The sequence below is a fragment of the Zootoca vivipara genome, chromosome 3, assembly GCF_963506605.1.
Source record: "Zootoca vivipara chromosome 3, rZooViv1.1, whole genome shotgun sequence".
Classification (NCBI taxonomy): domain Eukaryota; kingdom Metazoa; phylum Chordata; class Lepidosauria; order Squamata; family Lacertidae; genus Zootoca; species Zootoca vivipara.
The window spans coordinates 48,997,165-49,013,293 of NC_083278.1; the positions used below are offsets into that span (position 1 = coordinate 48,997,165).

At 40.2% G+C, this 16,129-nt stretch overlaps 1 protein-coding gene across 2 annotated transcripts in view; it reads right to left on the bottom strand.

Annotated features, from left to right (window-relative positions):
• The window catches only part of AK9 (adenylate kinase 9), a 62,587-nt gene that overhangs the window by 40,300 nt on the left and 6,158 nt on the right, over positions 1–16,129 (bottom strand). Inside the window, exons 4-16 of one of the 2 annotated variants that reach the window (XM_035109257.2) lie at positions 14,437–14,489; positions 13,885–13,981; positions 12,009–12,121; positions 10,067–10,258; positions 8,300–8,425; positions 6,845–6,919; positions 5,733–5,831; positions 4,788–4,927; positions 4,528–4,708; positions 3,541–3,685; positions 2,003–2,119; positions 1,484–1,561; positions 161–315 (exon numbers count right to left, since the gene is read on the bottom strand). In XM_035109257.2, coding sequence (XP_034965148.1) covers positions 161–315; positions 1,484–1,561; positions 2,003–2,119; positions 3,541–3,685; positions 4,528–4,708; positions 4,788–4,927; positions 5,733–5,831; positions 6,845–6,919; positions 8,300–8,425; positions 10,067–10,258; positions 12,009–12,121; positions 13,885–13,981; positions 14,437–14,489 — 1,571 coding nt within the window. Of the gene's footprint in view, positions 1–160; positions 316–1,483; positions 1,562–2,002; positions 2,120–3,540; positions 3,686–4,527; positions 4,709–4,787; positions 4,928–5,732; positions 5,832–6,844; positions 6,920–8,299; positions 8,426–9,390; positions 10,047–10,066; positions 10,259–12,008; positions 12,122–13,884; positions 13,982–14,436; positions 14,490–16,129 lie in introns of those variants that run through there. The other variant, XM_060272628.1, reaches the window with a different exon arrangement.

The window sequence follows — 16,129 nt, forward strand, 5'->3', positions numbered from 1 at the left end:
ACTTTCATGGGAAAGCATTCATACTCAACAGTATACAAGCAACTGGTGTGGTGGGATGATGCCATGGAACCGCCCTCCAAACAATGCTTCATGAAAATGCACACTATGAGTAACATTTTTTGAAATAACAACACATTTCCTTTGATACTGGTACTTTTACCTCGGTAATTGCTTCTTCTAATGCATCAGCATATGCTTCTGGTGGTAGCAGTATTGGAGAGAACATTACAGCTTCAATGGCTTTCTGTACTATCTCTTGCACCTCTGGATGCTCAGATGTTACCTCCGAAGTCTGGGGCACTGAGGTTTCTGTCGCTTATGTTAGAAAAATGTAAATGGGAACATGCAGGTAAACATTAGGTTCATTTTGCCAGAAACATTGGTTTGACACTTTATACCTGCCTGTGACTGCATTCCCTGATGAAATTTCTGCTCGAGTGATGCTCCCACAGGTGGAAAGGGCTGAGGCAGGGTTCTCTACCTCTGTCTTTATAGAATATCATTAGAATGGCCCTTCCTCTAGGGCATTTCTAGCTACACAGTGAATACCGGTATGTAGGGGAGAAAAATGCAGGCAAAAGAGCTAAATGCTGAGCAAATTAAGTACCTTAAACAAAGGCAGACCTATCAAATTATCATTGATAAATTATAATAAGAATTGCCCAGGCTACCTCAATGGACACCCATTTCTTTGGGAAATGCTTCTGATGGTGACATATGCTCACCACACACTCATCTCAGTGGTAAAGCACATTAGTGAAACAACTAACTTGGGCTAGTACATAGGCAACAGTCCTCTGGTCCATTTCTGAGCCCACCGCAAGGAACGGAGATCTCTCACAGACTGCCTTCTCCTGCACGAACCTGCCCAAATATTATGATCCTCATTCAATGCCATTTTCTGGATTGGTAATCTGCAGTGGGGCAGGTACGTCCTGCGTAGGTCTTCCTTCTCATTTGTGATGTTCCACCCTTGCAAAATGCTCCCCAATGTTAACAGACTCCATTATATTTTCCAGGTGAATACCTTTTTATTTACCCAGGATTTTAGTTCGTTTTAACTGTGTAAAATCCAGATAAAGTGTTTTCCCACCCCACCTCAAATGAATATTTTTATTCCATTTTAAAATTTAATAGTATACACAGGTAACTCACAAGTTACACATATTTAACTAGTGTGCATTCAGCTTTACACACGGCAAATAAAAATAAAAATGGGGTGGAAAGTGGGCAGGTGTCCGGGGGGAAAAAGACTTTGGCAATTACACTCACCATTGAACCCAATGTGATTTGACTATACCCAACTAAGACGCAGCCCTGGTGTAAGGTGAGAGTCGCCTGTATCATAAACTGCTTTGAGAGGTTGCTTATGCTCTACATAAAATATATAAATAAACCTGTCATCACTAATACGGTAAATAAAATGCTATGACTAAGAACACTTCAATTTTGAACTATTGCTACTTGCTATGATCAATAATACCCATTTCTTCTGCAGCCTGGGATGGAGACAACTCTTCCATTTCAGTTTCCTCTTCTTCTTCTTTTATGGTACTACTTTCTAGGCATAGAAAGAAAGAAAAAACACATGCACACATATGTATTCAGTGTTGTGGACAATCGTTTTATTTGTTCCCAGTATCTTCTCTCTTACTATGTAAGGACGCTGCCATCGGCTGCATCCACTAATGTTACAATCAGAACACCATCAAGTGGATGCTTGGTGAGAGCAGACAGGTGGGCATGTCCAGGGAGGAAAAGGCATAGATAACCTAACCAAGGGGAGATATTTCAAATGCCTATCAAGTAAGCACACCTACCTTTGTGGCAGGATCTAGAATCTATCTAGATTTAAAGCAGTATGTTGAGACTGAGCATGAATGATTCTGGATTTTTAAAAACCCCACACCACTATAGTTTTGTGCTACAAATGGATTAATGTGTGTACACAGCCATAGTTTCAGATTCTGACCTGCTCTCACAAGCCAAGTTACTATAATACCTTTTTGACTAACAGATGATGTAACGCTTTGCGGCACTGAACTTATTTCACCAGTGGTAACACCCTCTTCATATTCATCTGGTTCTTTGTCACTTAAGTCTTGGGCTATCAATGCCGCTGTAAGAGAAAATTAAATATGAACAAGATCTGACAAGAAAAGACAACTACATTTTCTATTATAAAAGGGTACAGCATACATTTTTGAAGGGCAGCAGAGCACCAATCCAAAGGGGACAATCACCAGCTGCAAAGCCTAGCTGAGCTCTGCGGGCCTCAGGCCTTGTGCATTCCCCCCTCTTCAGCATCCCCCCCCCTTTCTTAAAAAAAGATTGTTCTTCCCAGCTCCAGGAATGGCATACTCCCCCCGCTATTCTGGGGCCATATTGAGGAACAGAAGGGTTTTGAATCCAGCAGCCTCCCTCCAACTACCCCCGCAGCACTTCCTTTTTGCCTTCTCCACCATAAGTGGTGGGATAGCATGGCACACTTACACAAGAATAAACTCAACTGAACATAGCTTTTTTCTGAGTAAGCATGCAGGAGACTTCACTGCATATGTCCTGGAGTTTGATACTGTTATAAATAAAATCTGGCCTTATTCCCTTATGGGATACATAAGAGCCTTGCAGAGTTCTCCATCGGTAAGAGGAAATGACAGAGCCAACCAGAGAATATTGAGAAGCAAAGCAGCTAGTAAGCATGATCTTTATTGACTGTTGCAACAGGGTCTTCCCTCATGGCAGGACAAAGGAGAATAAGAACACAAAACAAAAGCCTGGCCGCCCTTATATAAACAATTTTAAATCCCCCCCTCCAATCAGAGCCACCTCTAGAAGCGTCATACATACATCATACATACATCACAGAAGGGGTGCAGCCCAAGACCAACCCCCAGGCACGTCATCCATCTGAGTACCTTGTTTATCTCCTGTGTGGCAAGTTACCTGTTAATGTTGGATTACCAGGGGGCCTAGCCAGTCTTTTGAAATGATAAATACTTAGTTCCTGAGCCAGGACACAGACTCACACCCTATTCATATCTTAAATGTGCCCTTAAGGCAGGATCTGTGAGCAGAGACACAAAGGGAAGGGGTTTTTTCCATTCCCTCCCTCCTCGCAGAGAAATATTTGGTCAGTTTGGGAGTCAAAATGGTTTTCAGGCCTGTCTTCCTGTACTGTTTGCTTGGTACATTTATGAACATTTATTATATATATACCGTATATATATAAGACCTTAAAATTCCTACAACAATTCTACTTGGATTATGATTTAAATACCTGAAATTGCTAACCATACTATTTGTGTAATACTAGGGTAAACAACCTAGTGTCCTCCAGATGTTCTGTACTATAACTCCCATAATCCCTGACCAATAGCATGCTGGTTGAGGCTGATGTTTTAGTCTAGATAGAACATCTAGAGAGCAGCAAGTTGCCTATCCCTGCTGTAGTAACATCATAATTGCCTTCCAATGGGAAGGCCTTCCAATATAACACAAATAACTAAACATCTCAAATTCTACATAAAACAACTTCACCTTGCTCCTGGAACAGTCGTTCATTTTCCATTTTTTCTTTCACTTTCTGAATGCCTGCCTGAATTGCTTCATAACGAGTCTGCTCAATGAGCTGTAATCTTGCCTCTTCAAATTGTGCTTTAAGAAGACGCTCCATATCAATAACCTAGATAAAGCCATTGAAAGTAAAGTATCAGGGCATTGTGGGAGGGAGAAAATTATGCCTGCACAATTTTTCTCAAAACATAGAAAGTGGTAACTTGATGAGCCCCACCTCCTTATGTCACCCACACCAACTGAGGCACCTACTGCCAAGTCTGGTAATGAAAGTTGAAACCTCATAAAATAGAAGTTAACCTGCTTTTGATGTCATTTATTTTCATTGAAAAATATTTTTTAAGGATCCTTGTTTTCGCTACTGACCTATCTGTCCCTGTATCTTTAAATCTGATATATATCCCCTCACCTTTATGGCAAACACTTTTTTTACTAAACATCTCATTGGGGACCCCCCCCCCATTTTTTCTGCAAGGTCCTTGGAATCTCAAATTGGGCACTTAGGACAGCCCAGCCCACTTACTCTGCACCACCGGGCAGTGTGCAGGCAGAGGGAACTGCTCGCCAGATTGCTGAAACTCTATGGTGCCACCTCTCGAAACATAGTGAACTGCAGCTTTCAGCCCAGCAGGATCAGGTGACTGAGGAAACCAATAAGGACCCATCTGGCCTTTCATAATTGCTGTGTCTGGCCTGACTCCTCAATTTGAGCAACTCATTGCTTATTGTGTAGGTTGAGCTGAGCTGCAAGCCCTGTCTGAATCTGCATAGCTACCAGTCTATTTACCGGCATGAGACCTGGTCTCGTACCTTGACTTTTGTTTATTCAGGATCCTATCTTTGGTTCCTCGTCAGCAAAACCATTACATGACTGGGAGTCATGCAATTTAAATAAAATAATCTATAGACTAAATTATTGTCATTTATACACAAGTATTAATTTATACCTACCTTTCCCTGATAACAGTTTGCAATCAAGCCACACAAGGTTGTACGCCCAGATAATGGAGGTCCAAATACTATTACTTTACAAGGTGGAAGAGGCATAGGTGGTAGAAGATAAGAACGGGGATTCAGCATAAACTCCTTCAGGGCTTCTTCACTTGAAAGTGTATACATCTTACCTAAGAAGCTAAAAAGAAAACAAAATCATAGAACGACAGGCTTAGGATGATTGCACTCACATTAAGGCACATTGGATTTTGGCCTACCCAAGGGCAAAGTCTGTTGATCCCATGATAATTTCCCCGTTTTTTAAAGCCACAGGACATGCACGTCCCCATCTGCTGCGACGCCATCTGTATCTAGGTGCTACAAGTTTGTAGGCTGCAAGCACCCGGAACAGTTCATCCTGTGTTCCAAAACAAAACAATTAAAGTGCTATATTTATTTTACAAAGTGATCAAATATCTTCACATATTTCCAATGTACTGCACTACATTTACATACTACTGATATGTAGCTTTGCCTATGTAGGGTACTGCACAATCATAACAAGGGCCATAGGAGTTAAGGGACATGGAGGGGGGAAATTGTAATTTATTTATTGTGAACATTTATATACTGCTCTATTATGAAAACATCCCAAGGTAGTTGTATCAAAATGCAAGAAAAATAAAATAAATCTAGCAGTGTTACTTGTTACTATAAAATTTAACTGAAAAAGGTATGATAAATGACTGGCATCAGTAGCCGGCAAGTACAGTATAGGTAAACAAGTATTCATAAACAAGTAAAAACTAAATCATCTTATGCCTTATTTCCATGGGGAGGTTTAAAGAGTGGGGGCCACAACAGAAAAGGCTCTCTTCCTGGCCTCCATACGACAAGGTTCTACAGGCTACTGCACAACCACAAGGGCCTCAAAAGATGACAACCTAACAATGTTAACAATTATTTGTTTTGGAAAGATGACAAATGGGGGATTAAAATGTTGGACACAACAAACAGTGCTGAGCTGATGAATCAGGATCAACTGTTTGGGAGCCTCATGGAATATACACTTCCAGTTTTGTCTTGCGTTTCTGCTAAATAAAAAATAAAAGATTTCTTAAATCTATATCAGCATTAAATGTAATATGCCACCTTTATATTATAATGTGCTATTGCTATTGCTGCACACAACTAACTATAACACATGCAAATATCAAGCTTACGTTATCCAGTCCATCCAACATTTCTTCCTCACCACTCTGAAGTTTGGTTATAAGAGCTCCATTTCGTAGGCCCATGGACTGAAGACGAGCTATTACTGTCTAAACAAAAACAAAAACCTTTTTCCATAAATGGTCCTTTATACATTTAATTGATATCACATATGTTCTTGTCGATATATAAAACCAACAGGCATTTGGCAATTTACTTGGGTACCCCTTAAAAGTGATCCAACAATATTTTTAAACAATGGAAAGAAAAAATCTAAATGGGGTCAGAGAGGAATGGATTCACTGACACTTCCAATGTCCTGTAGGCTTCTGCTGACTAGGGCACAAGTAGGTGAGGGGCAGTTTCTTCCTGCTTTTTCACTGTAGCAACTCCAGGCTGGCACAGCTGAGGAACTTGAGGATTAGGCCATGCAGAAGACCTACAGGATCCTGCCTCAGAAATTCCCTATTTCAGGCTTTCCTGCTACCATTCCTGTATCTGCTTGGGCACAGCTGAGGCCTCTGCTGCAACACAGGATTGCATTATTTTATCTCTGTCAATAAAAGATACCAGCTGCAATGCATAGTCCTACAAATGAAAGGCTTTCCATTTTTGAAAGGATAATATCTGCAAATGTGAGGGTTTCAACTGTTTCCTTCAGATAAAGAGTTCACAAACTGAAACTTTGTAAAAGTTCTGTTGTCCTGAATAAAGTAGTGGGGACAGCTCCTTCCACTGAAGGAGGTAAGGGGTAAAGGGGACCCCTGACCATTAGGTCCTGTTGTGACCGACTCTGGGGTTGCAGTGCTCATCTCGGGTTATTGGCCGAGGGAGCTACCGGTAGCATACAGCTTCCAGGTCATGTGGCCAGCAGGACAAAGCTGCAACTGATTATTGAACTAATGACTGTCCTTAACTATATGGGCTCAACGAGCTTGTAGATGAGGCCATAAGTGTATTATACAACTGTCCCATGACTCTGATAAATTTTATTAGACGTACAGTACTAAAATAGAGGAAGCAGGTATCAGTTTAAACAACAAAACATTAAGCTGCAAAATAGGCTCTGATCAATTAATCATGCTTTTTTGAGAGAAATATATAACAATTGCTATGTACATACTGCAATGAGTTCTTCAACAGGCTTATTTCCATCTAGTTCAAACAGGTACTGGGAATCCTGCTCAGCCATTAATGTCTAAAAGTGCATAAAAACAACAACAACCAGAAACAAAAATGCTTTATGACATACAGCTGACTGAAAAGACTACACTGCTATTCAATTCTGTTCCCTTCTAATCGGATTTCAATTACTTATTTGAGAACAGTTTGTAAAACTGTTTTTGACATTCACTTCTGTACAGTGCTTTATGAATAGCAAATGTCTAAAATAGTAGCTGTACTAATTCAGGGTATTATATTCATGGTATCATATTAGGGATTATTGTTCACATAGATGGAACTGCCTTCATACAAAATACTCACAAGTACAATTGCACTCGTAACTATGTTGTGGCATGTAGCAAGAGATAAAGAAGAGATGTAGTGCTGGTAGAATAGCAATGCTAACTATCCTATCCACTTTGCCAATACTGGGAACACACCTTGATCTAAAACGAGGCTGGATCTTAATCTTAACTCAAAACTACAATACTAGTCAATGCAGTAGATCATAAAATAAGCAACTGATATTCTTTAACACCAAATGTAGATATCATAAAGGTAAAGGGACCCCTGACCATTAGGTCCAGTTGTGACCGACTCTGGGGTTGCGGTGCTCATCTCACTCTATAGGCTGAGGGAGCTGGCGTACAGCTTCCAGGTTATGTGGCCAGCATGACAAAGCCGCTTCTGGCGAACCAGAGCAGCGCACGGAAACGCTGTTTACCTTCCCGCTGTAGCAGTACCTATTTATCTACTTGCACTTTTGATGTGCTTTTGAACTGCTAGGTGGGCAGGAGCTGGGACCGAGCAATGGGAGCTTGCCCCGTCGCGGGGATTCGAACCGCCGACCTTCTGATTGGCAAGCCCTAGGCTCTGTGGTTTAACCCACAGCGCCACCCGCATAGAATTGTTGAGTTCAAAGGGACCACAAGGGTCATCTAGTCCAACCTCCTCAATGCAGGATTCTTTTTGCCAAACATGGGGCTCAAACCCATCACCTTGAGATTAAGAGCCTTAGTGGCATGACAAACAGTTTTCCAACATGCATACCCAATGCCCATACTTCCAATAAAACTGAGACACCACCCATCCCCCTGTAAACAAAAAAGCTAGGTAGGAAAAGAATGTATTATCCTACAATTTATTTTTTAGAGTTCTACTTCCTGATGCATGGGCCCAATTCAACCACCCAGTTCTGTGCTGTTACAGCTGTGATGAGTAACTACAACATGAATGGTTTGTAGGAGCAGTGGGCATTTGTGTTATCATCAGTATAATTTACGAGCACAGTTCTCACAGAGCACATGTGGTGATTAGCAATATCAAACAAATTTTTGAAGAAATGGCAATCAGGTACTTAAAAACAACTAACTTACTTCTAGAAGTTGCAGCACAGATCTCATCTTGTTCTTACCTCTAAAGGACGTAGCATAATGTCCTTATAGATTGCAACTCTCTCTTGTATGTTTTCTAAAAAATCTTCTGGTCTGTGCACTAAATGTGGCAAAATTTCTGTCAGCATGATTTGATCAGCTATTGCCTAAGAGTACAACAAAAACAACAAAAACATACTTTGCTTCATTATAATTAAAAATAGAATTTTCCAAGCTTGCTTCTAGTTCCTACTCAAGTATTTTACAGAATGAAAAATGTAAACAGTGGCTCAAAGGCATTTTCAATTCTATAAATGAGAGAGCTCTGTGTGAGCACCCTCTGTTGTGTGCATAAAGCCTGGGTGTGCCTTGGAGTCACTAGACTGTGGTCTTCATGGATTGAAGATAGTGAACTGAATCCAACTACATAAGTCAGGAATGGGAACACCAGCCCCAGGGACCAAATGCCTCTCTACCTAGCCCTCTGGACTCTCCCCTGGCCACACCCACTCTCCCCAGACCACAGTCCTCACTGCCCCTGCAACCTCCTTGGGTGTTTTTGCCTGGTTGGAATGCGTCCCTGAACTCTGATGATATTTATAGCTTGCCTGGATGGAGGGCAGAGAGCATTGTACAAGTGTGTGTAGAATCTAGCCTACCGTGTAAAGGTAAAATTCCCATTTGTTGCTTCACCACTGGCATGTCTCACACTCCACCCCACCAGTTGCCCAGAGGAGGATGCATCCCTTTGGCTGAAAACAATTCACTGTTCCTGAAGTAATGCTAAGAGTAGACCCACTGAAATAAAAATATGTTGACCAACTTACAGTAAGTCTGTTGATTTCAATGGGTCACTATAAGCCAGGCTTCCCCAAACTTCGGCCCTCCAGATGTTTTGGACTACAATTCCCATCTTCCCTGACCACTGGTCCTGCTAGCTAGGAATCATGGGAGTTGTAGGCCAAAACATCTGGAGGGCCGCAGTTTGGGGATGCCTGCTATAAGCTGTAGTTGTTTACAACATTCCAAGTGAGGAATGTTTCTTATGAATGCAGATAAATCAGGCTGGAATTTAAATAGTGTCACCAATTATCAAAGGTATGGTCATCATTCATCATTCTGTATACTGTACCTCAATATGATCCTGTAGTCAATCCTGCATTCTTGTATACCAAATTCTGGAACTCATTTACCATTCTTTCATCATACAGTTTTACTTCATTCCTCAAGTGAACTATAGTTTGTCAGAAGCTACAGTTCCAAGCAAGAGTTCCCAGGTTTCGTTGGGAAAAGCCATGACTATTAAAGTATACAATAATATTCTACAATTACAGGACTCATTTTTTCATAGAAGATTCGCCAAAGCCTGGCCTAATAAATAGTGTAACATATTTTTTGTTAGAACTGATGTTTGGCGTGCAGGGGGTAAGCGAATAATTAATTATAATCCCCTTTCTAAATACATTTTTATAGCTACCTGCTTCAAGCCTTAAAGATCAAGACTGGATAGACATTCAAGTAAGTTTACTAATTTACTGAGCACAAAGAAGAGCCTATTATATTGTATGTATTATTGTTAAGGGCATAAATTATTTTCAATTCACTGAAGAGGATATTTGATATATGTGAAAGATAACTGTACTAGAAAAGAAGTATTTTATTTGAATTCTATCTAGGAAGCAATTTTGTATTCAGTTACAAATAGAATTGAGTAAAATGTATTCAACATTGTTTCTGAACAATTCCAAAGTCTTCCCTTACTTGCAGTATTCTTAACCTTACCTGTTTAGATAACCTGGTTAAGTTACCTCATTTGTCTCTTCTTCTTCTTCCTCTTCCTCTTCTTCCTCTTCTTCTTCCACAGATTTGCGTGGCTCTTTCTTCTTTTTCTTACGCTTTTCAATAATATCTGGATCCCACTCATCTCTAATATATATTTGCCCTGTTTCGGGGTGCTGCCTTAGTCCACTGATTCTTTGGCACAAATCATAGTCAGGACACTAGTTAAAAATAGGGGGGATGGGATGTTTACATAATAATATTGTTCATCTTTAAGATTAAACACAATACCATAGTGCGTCTGATCTCAGTATGAGCTATGTTGGAGGCAAGCCACAACTGTATTTTGGTTCTGCAGAGCCTAACACCTGCCTGGGATCACTCTCCTTGGTATGCTATAAAGAGGGACAGAACTTGGGAAAGAGTGAGCAGCAACATCTAGTTAAAAGGAAAGGATACTTATAAAATTAAGTGCCATATTGCCTCAGCATGAGAGGCACAGCAGGAACTGACAGAACCCTTTCTAGGTGACAACCAAGTGCTGAGCCAGGAATGTAAACTCTTTAAAGGAGCAGTAATTGAGGGAGGAGGGAAGGAAATCTGCACAGTATTCCCAGTGTGAGTTTTCTCATCATAAAACTCTCATTGAGGATACTATGCAGAGTCCCAACCCCCAAATACTAGGACTCAGTAAAACCTCTTTGAAGGAAAGATGAGGTCTTGGAGTTTTGAGAACACTCATAAATTGGCTGCTCTCATATGGGGGAGACTGCAGTACAATAATAATAATAATAATAATAATACTAGAAGCTGTATCATTATATCCCCCAAACAGCAAGTGCTGCAGAAAAATGTGAAAGGGCAATGCAGTGGTGGACAATTTCTTTAAATACATGGCTATTTTGTTGGTAGCTTTGATTGGCGTTATTGCACCTAACCTCCTTCAGGTCTGGATCCTGAAACAAGAATTTTCCTATCTGTCATGGAAATTGTATTTGATTGGTCCTTTTCCATCCTAGTAAAGCTAAAAGAAAGCTTCACAACTTTGTACATTTTTTAAGGTTGTGCACTAGCCTTGCAACTAAAATTAAAGTTTAATAAAAGAATAATAAAAGGGAAATCAGAAGCTATTTCCAGAGAGCAGTAAAAAGGGATGATTTTGTATACATGCACATCACTAATCCTATACAGGGTCTAGTCCAATTCAGTGCTGTTTGGTTCAATGTCACCAGGCAGTGGATCACTTTATTCAGCAAGGTAGCTAAACTATACTGAAAAAATGTTCATCCAGCCCCTCCACCCTAAGCTAAAGTGAATGTCAGCATAACTGCTGCTGGGGAAACTTCAAATGACTAACCATGGGATCACCAACATTTTTGGGACATTTGAAATGTTGAGAAAGTGCCATGGGCACCAGAGAAAATGTTAACTTTGGGAGAACCAGAACCTTTGAATGAAACAACTAGAAACCTGGTATTGAGCTAATTTTTACGCAAAGTAGGTCCACTAAAATAACTGGACCTAACTTAGTCATGTTCACCAGGATTTTTTTCTAGAAAAAGAGGTGCCAGAACTTTTTTAGGGAGAGCACCCACCTAAAGTTGTTTAACTATTTTGGGGAGGAGCACGCAGCCAAAGTTGTTGAGTCACACCAACCGCAGCCTCTGTCACCCAGCTCCAAGCAATGTGCCACCATGCTGCAATGCTACAGAGTGGTGGGGGAAACCCAGCCAGATGGGCAGGATATAAATAATAAATAATAATAATACAGAGCTGCCAGAATGCACCAAAGAGGTACCAGAACTCAATTCCGGTGAGTTCCAGCTAAAAAAAGGTCGTGAGGCTCACTCATTTCAATGGGTCCACTGTGAGTAAAAATTAGTTGAATTGTCTGAAATATTTCACTCCACAGGTATAAACACATTTGCAGAGTAAGTAGATTGGCTAAGAAATAAATAATATTGACATTACCTTAATATTAATCAGGAAATCTGGTTTTAATTTTGCATTTCTAATTACGTCTATTTGTTCTGGTATACTCATGTGTTCTTCAGAGAGAGAAGGAAAATCACAGAGAACATAACCTATGGGAAAAAACACACAACCCCACCCAGGAAAAAAACACACTATTTAATGGGTTGTTGTTTTAAAGTCGAAAATATACAAATTTTACAACCACTGTTACAGAATAATAAGTGTGTAACTGATGTTGTTTGACGAGGATGGGGGTCCTAGAAAAATCTTGTGTGAGAACATCAATGTTCAATCATGCAGTTATCTTGGTTTGTGACACTAAATTATCCCCCCCAAAAGGCTGTGTTGGGGCTGATTATGAGTATACTGTGTGACTATGACGGAGATGGTGTACCTTTCTCCAGCACCATTTAGGACGGTGTGTTCCACAAGCTATGCTAGCACCATATTGGTTGTCAAGATAATCCCACAATTACAGTGGTACCTTGGGTTGCAGATGCTTTAGGTGACAGACGCTTCAGGTTACAGACTCTGCTAACCTAGAAATAGTACCTCAGGTTAAGAACTTTGCTTCAGGATGAGAACAGAAAACGCGCGGCGGCGGCGTGGCAGCAGTGTGAGGCACCATTAGCTAAAGTGGTACCTCAGGTTAAGAACAGTTTCAGGTTAAGAACGGACCTACACAACGAATTAAGTTATTAACCTGAGGTACCACTGTAATTGGTAGAGGGCCTTCTCGGTAGTGGCACCTGCCCTGTGGAACGCCCTCCCACCAGATGTCAAAGGGAACAATAGCTACCAGACTTTTAGAAGACATCTGAAGGCAGCCCTGTTTAGGGAAGCTTTTAATGTTTGATGGACTACTATATTTTAATATTTTGTTGGAAGCTGCCCAGAGTGGCTGGGGAAACCCAGCCAGATGGGCGGGGTATAAATAAATAAATTATTATTATTATTATTATTATTATTATTATTATTATTATTATTATTATTGATATAAGCTAATTGGCTTGCTCTGGTGTTATCATTATCTGTGGGCTTGGGGGCTGGGCTCTGAGCCCCGAAAGGGGAACTATCTGTAAAGTTTAGGTATTTGTCACATATATCCTCATCTAGTCAGCTGAAATGACGTATGCTGCTTTGTGTATAAAAAAATGTATGGATGTTTGCTTGGGTGTGGACAAGTCATCTCCTTGCTCTGGTGTCTGTCTCACATCTGTAAAGGCTAGGAGACCTGGCAGGCTTCTTTGCTACACTTTCTTAATAAAGCCTACACCTTCTTAATAAAGCACTAGAACTGGCCATTCTGGTGTATTTGGCATCCTTCTTTGGTATCCCTGCACCCAACCACTCCAACAAGCCTTCCTTTGGGCCTGCGGTTCAGAACAGGGTGTATGCGCAGTTCTCCCACACTGGGCGCTGAGCAATGGGGGTACAAAATTGAGAAGGTCCATAATTGAGAAGGTCCATTTGGGGGCACTAAATTTTGGCCTTGCACAGGGCTCCATATCAAAGATTATGATATTACCAAAGATTACTCTTATGCAGGGAGACAAAGCACTGCAATTTATAGGGTTTCTAAGAGATGGAATCCAAGAGAAGAAGCCCATATTGCTTTATTTCAAATAGTTAGACAATGGATTTCTATGCTGCCCTTTAATAAAAAAAATAAAAATTATGGGATGATTTATAATATTTATATGTTCATAGGTTGCACTGTTGCTAGCAAAGCATAATGTGCAAATGCATCCCCTTATGTTCAGGGCTACCAAGTAACTAACACCGACAACCCCCCCTCCCCATCATACACAATTCTGCCTTTAAAGAAGGATTTAAAGAATTCTGCCTTTAAAGAAGAGGAGAAAACAAGTACCAAAGTGAAAAACCTCTGGAGATTCAATCTTCTTCATAAGCATGTTTATAATCAAGTCTTCAGGTATAGCTTGACCTTGATAGAGCAATTCATTACACTAAAGAGAAAGCAAAGCAAAACATCATATTCTGCATACATAAAGTAAAATACATAATTAACACACATTAAAATAGGCAGCTATCTAATAACCATTCATACTATTCACACCTCTGGCCCTGCTTTTTTTACTCTGAAACTAGCTCCACAAAATCTCCAGAATCATAGAATCAAATAACTGTAGAGTTGGAAGGGACCCTGAGGGTCATCTAGTCCCACCCCTGCAATGCAGGAATCCTGCCCACAGCCATCCCTGGGTGCGTTCAAACCACCAACCTTCTGGTTAACAGCCAGACCCACTGATCCATTGCGCCATTCAGGGCATCTTTCACCACATCTTTTACCTCTTCTTTTTAACTGAAGCAACACTGAGATGAAATGGACCCTCACTAACATAGCCTTAAAAACAAAATATGCCCAATAAATCAATTAAAAAGTACAAGATAAGGGTTCTACCTTGATTCCGTATTCTGTTTCTGCTGTTATGTTCTCATCAATAAGCTCTGAAGCTAAAAATGATACATCATAGAGAAATAGATTACAATTTATTAGAGCTGACTTCTGGATGCATATGCACATTCATCACAATAGAGTTTAGATTACTTTAAATAGTAATTAAACAGCAACAATGTAGAATGATCATACAGATCATGACACACCCCGCTTCTTTAACCCCTCCACCATGGGATGTAAATACAGTCCCTTTGCTGGATGTGCATTTCACAATACGGAGATGATGTCAACATGGGAACATAGGTATATGCTTAAATAGTTATCTGTGCCTCAATAGAGGGCCTTTTCCTTGGTGTCTGTAGGCTTTGCTAGCCCCTTCTTTTCTCTCTTGTGAGAACATAGGTCTTTGGGAAACAGAGTGAAGGACTATATAAGAGCCCTTATGGATCAGCCATAGCAACCAACCAATTGTGTATGAGAATCTCACAAACAGGACATGAAGTAAACAGGCTTTTCATTATGTTGTTTCTCAGCACCTGATATTCAGAGGCATAATGTCTTTGATTCTAGACATATAGCCATTGATAGCCTTATCCTTATGAATCTATCATCTCCTTATAAAGCAACTTGATTAATCCCATAGTTTATCTATGTGCTGTGTGAAAATTAAAAATAACCTGTACAGAAGACGTTTGGAGAGGGGAACAGTATATGTATATTGAGCTGTTGTCTAAATCTTCAACCTTTGTAAGGTTTAGGGTCCCCCCACCCCCAATTTTGATTTGCATTTTTCTCATGGTTTAGCAGACTTTTGGTATGTGTTTTTTATATACCTGAAGTATACCTGAAGGAGCGTCTCCACCCCCATCGTTCTGCCCGGACACTGAGGTCCAGCGCCGAGGGCCTTCTGGTGGTTCCCTCGCTATAAGAAGCCAAGTTACAGGGAACCAGGCAGAGGGCCTTCTCGGTAGTGGCACCCACCCTGTGGAATGCCCTCCCACCAGAGGTCAAAGAGAACAACGAGTACCAGACCTTTAGAAGGCATCTCAAGGCAGCCCTGTTTAGGGAAGCTTTTAATGTTTGATGGATTTCTGTATTTTAATATTTTGTTGGAATTATTATTATTATTATTATTATTTAAAAGTTTAAACTGTTAGCTGAATCAATTTTTAAATGCAGATACCAATTATTATTTTAAAAAGGAGAAAGAAAAAGAAAAGCAGACTGCATGAATCCACAGCTGCATAAATAGAAAGACAATAACTAATTTATCTTTATGCTGTAGATTTACTAGAATCTAAACATAGTGACTTAATCCCCAATCTGATTGAGAGTTTTGTGATGTTTTCATTGGCCTAATAAAATGAATATTAGGGATTTTCAAAGTTAAAAGGCACCTTCTGCCAATGTTGGCTTCAGAAAACAGCATTTATGTCAAGGAAATAGTAGCAGAAGAAAGGGGAAAGCACTTTTTCCTACCCTCCTGTGCCACTTCTCTGATCTTCAAAGTAGCTATGCAAGCTGCCAATTAGTTTTAAAAGGGTGAAATATTCTAATTATAGATCTCCTGCATCATGGAATGTGGTTTTATCCACCAGAGGGCTCCCATGTTTTTCTAATGAAATACAAGAATACCAAGATTTGTAAACAAACAGTTAATTACAAAGAACTAAGTTAAAACAAGTTATTCGCAGAT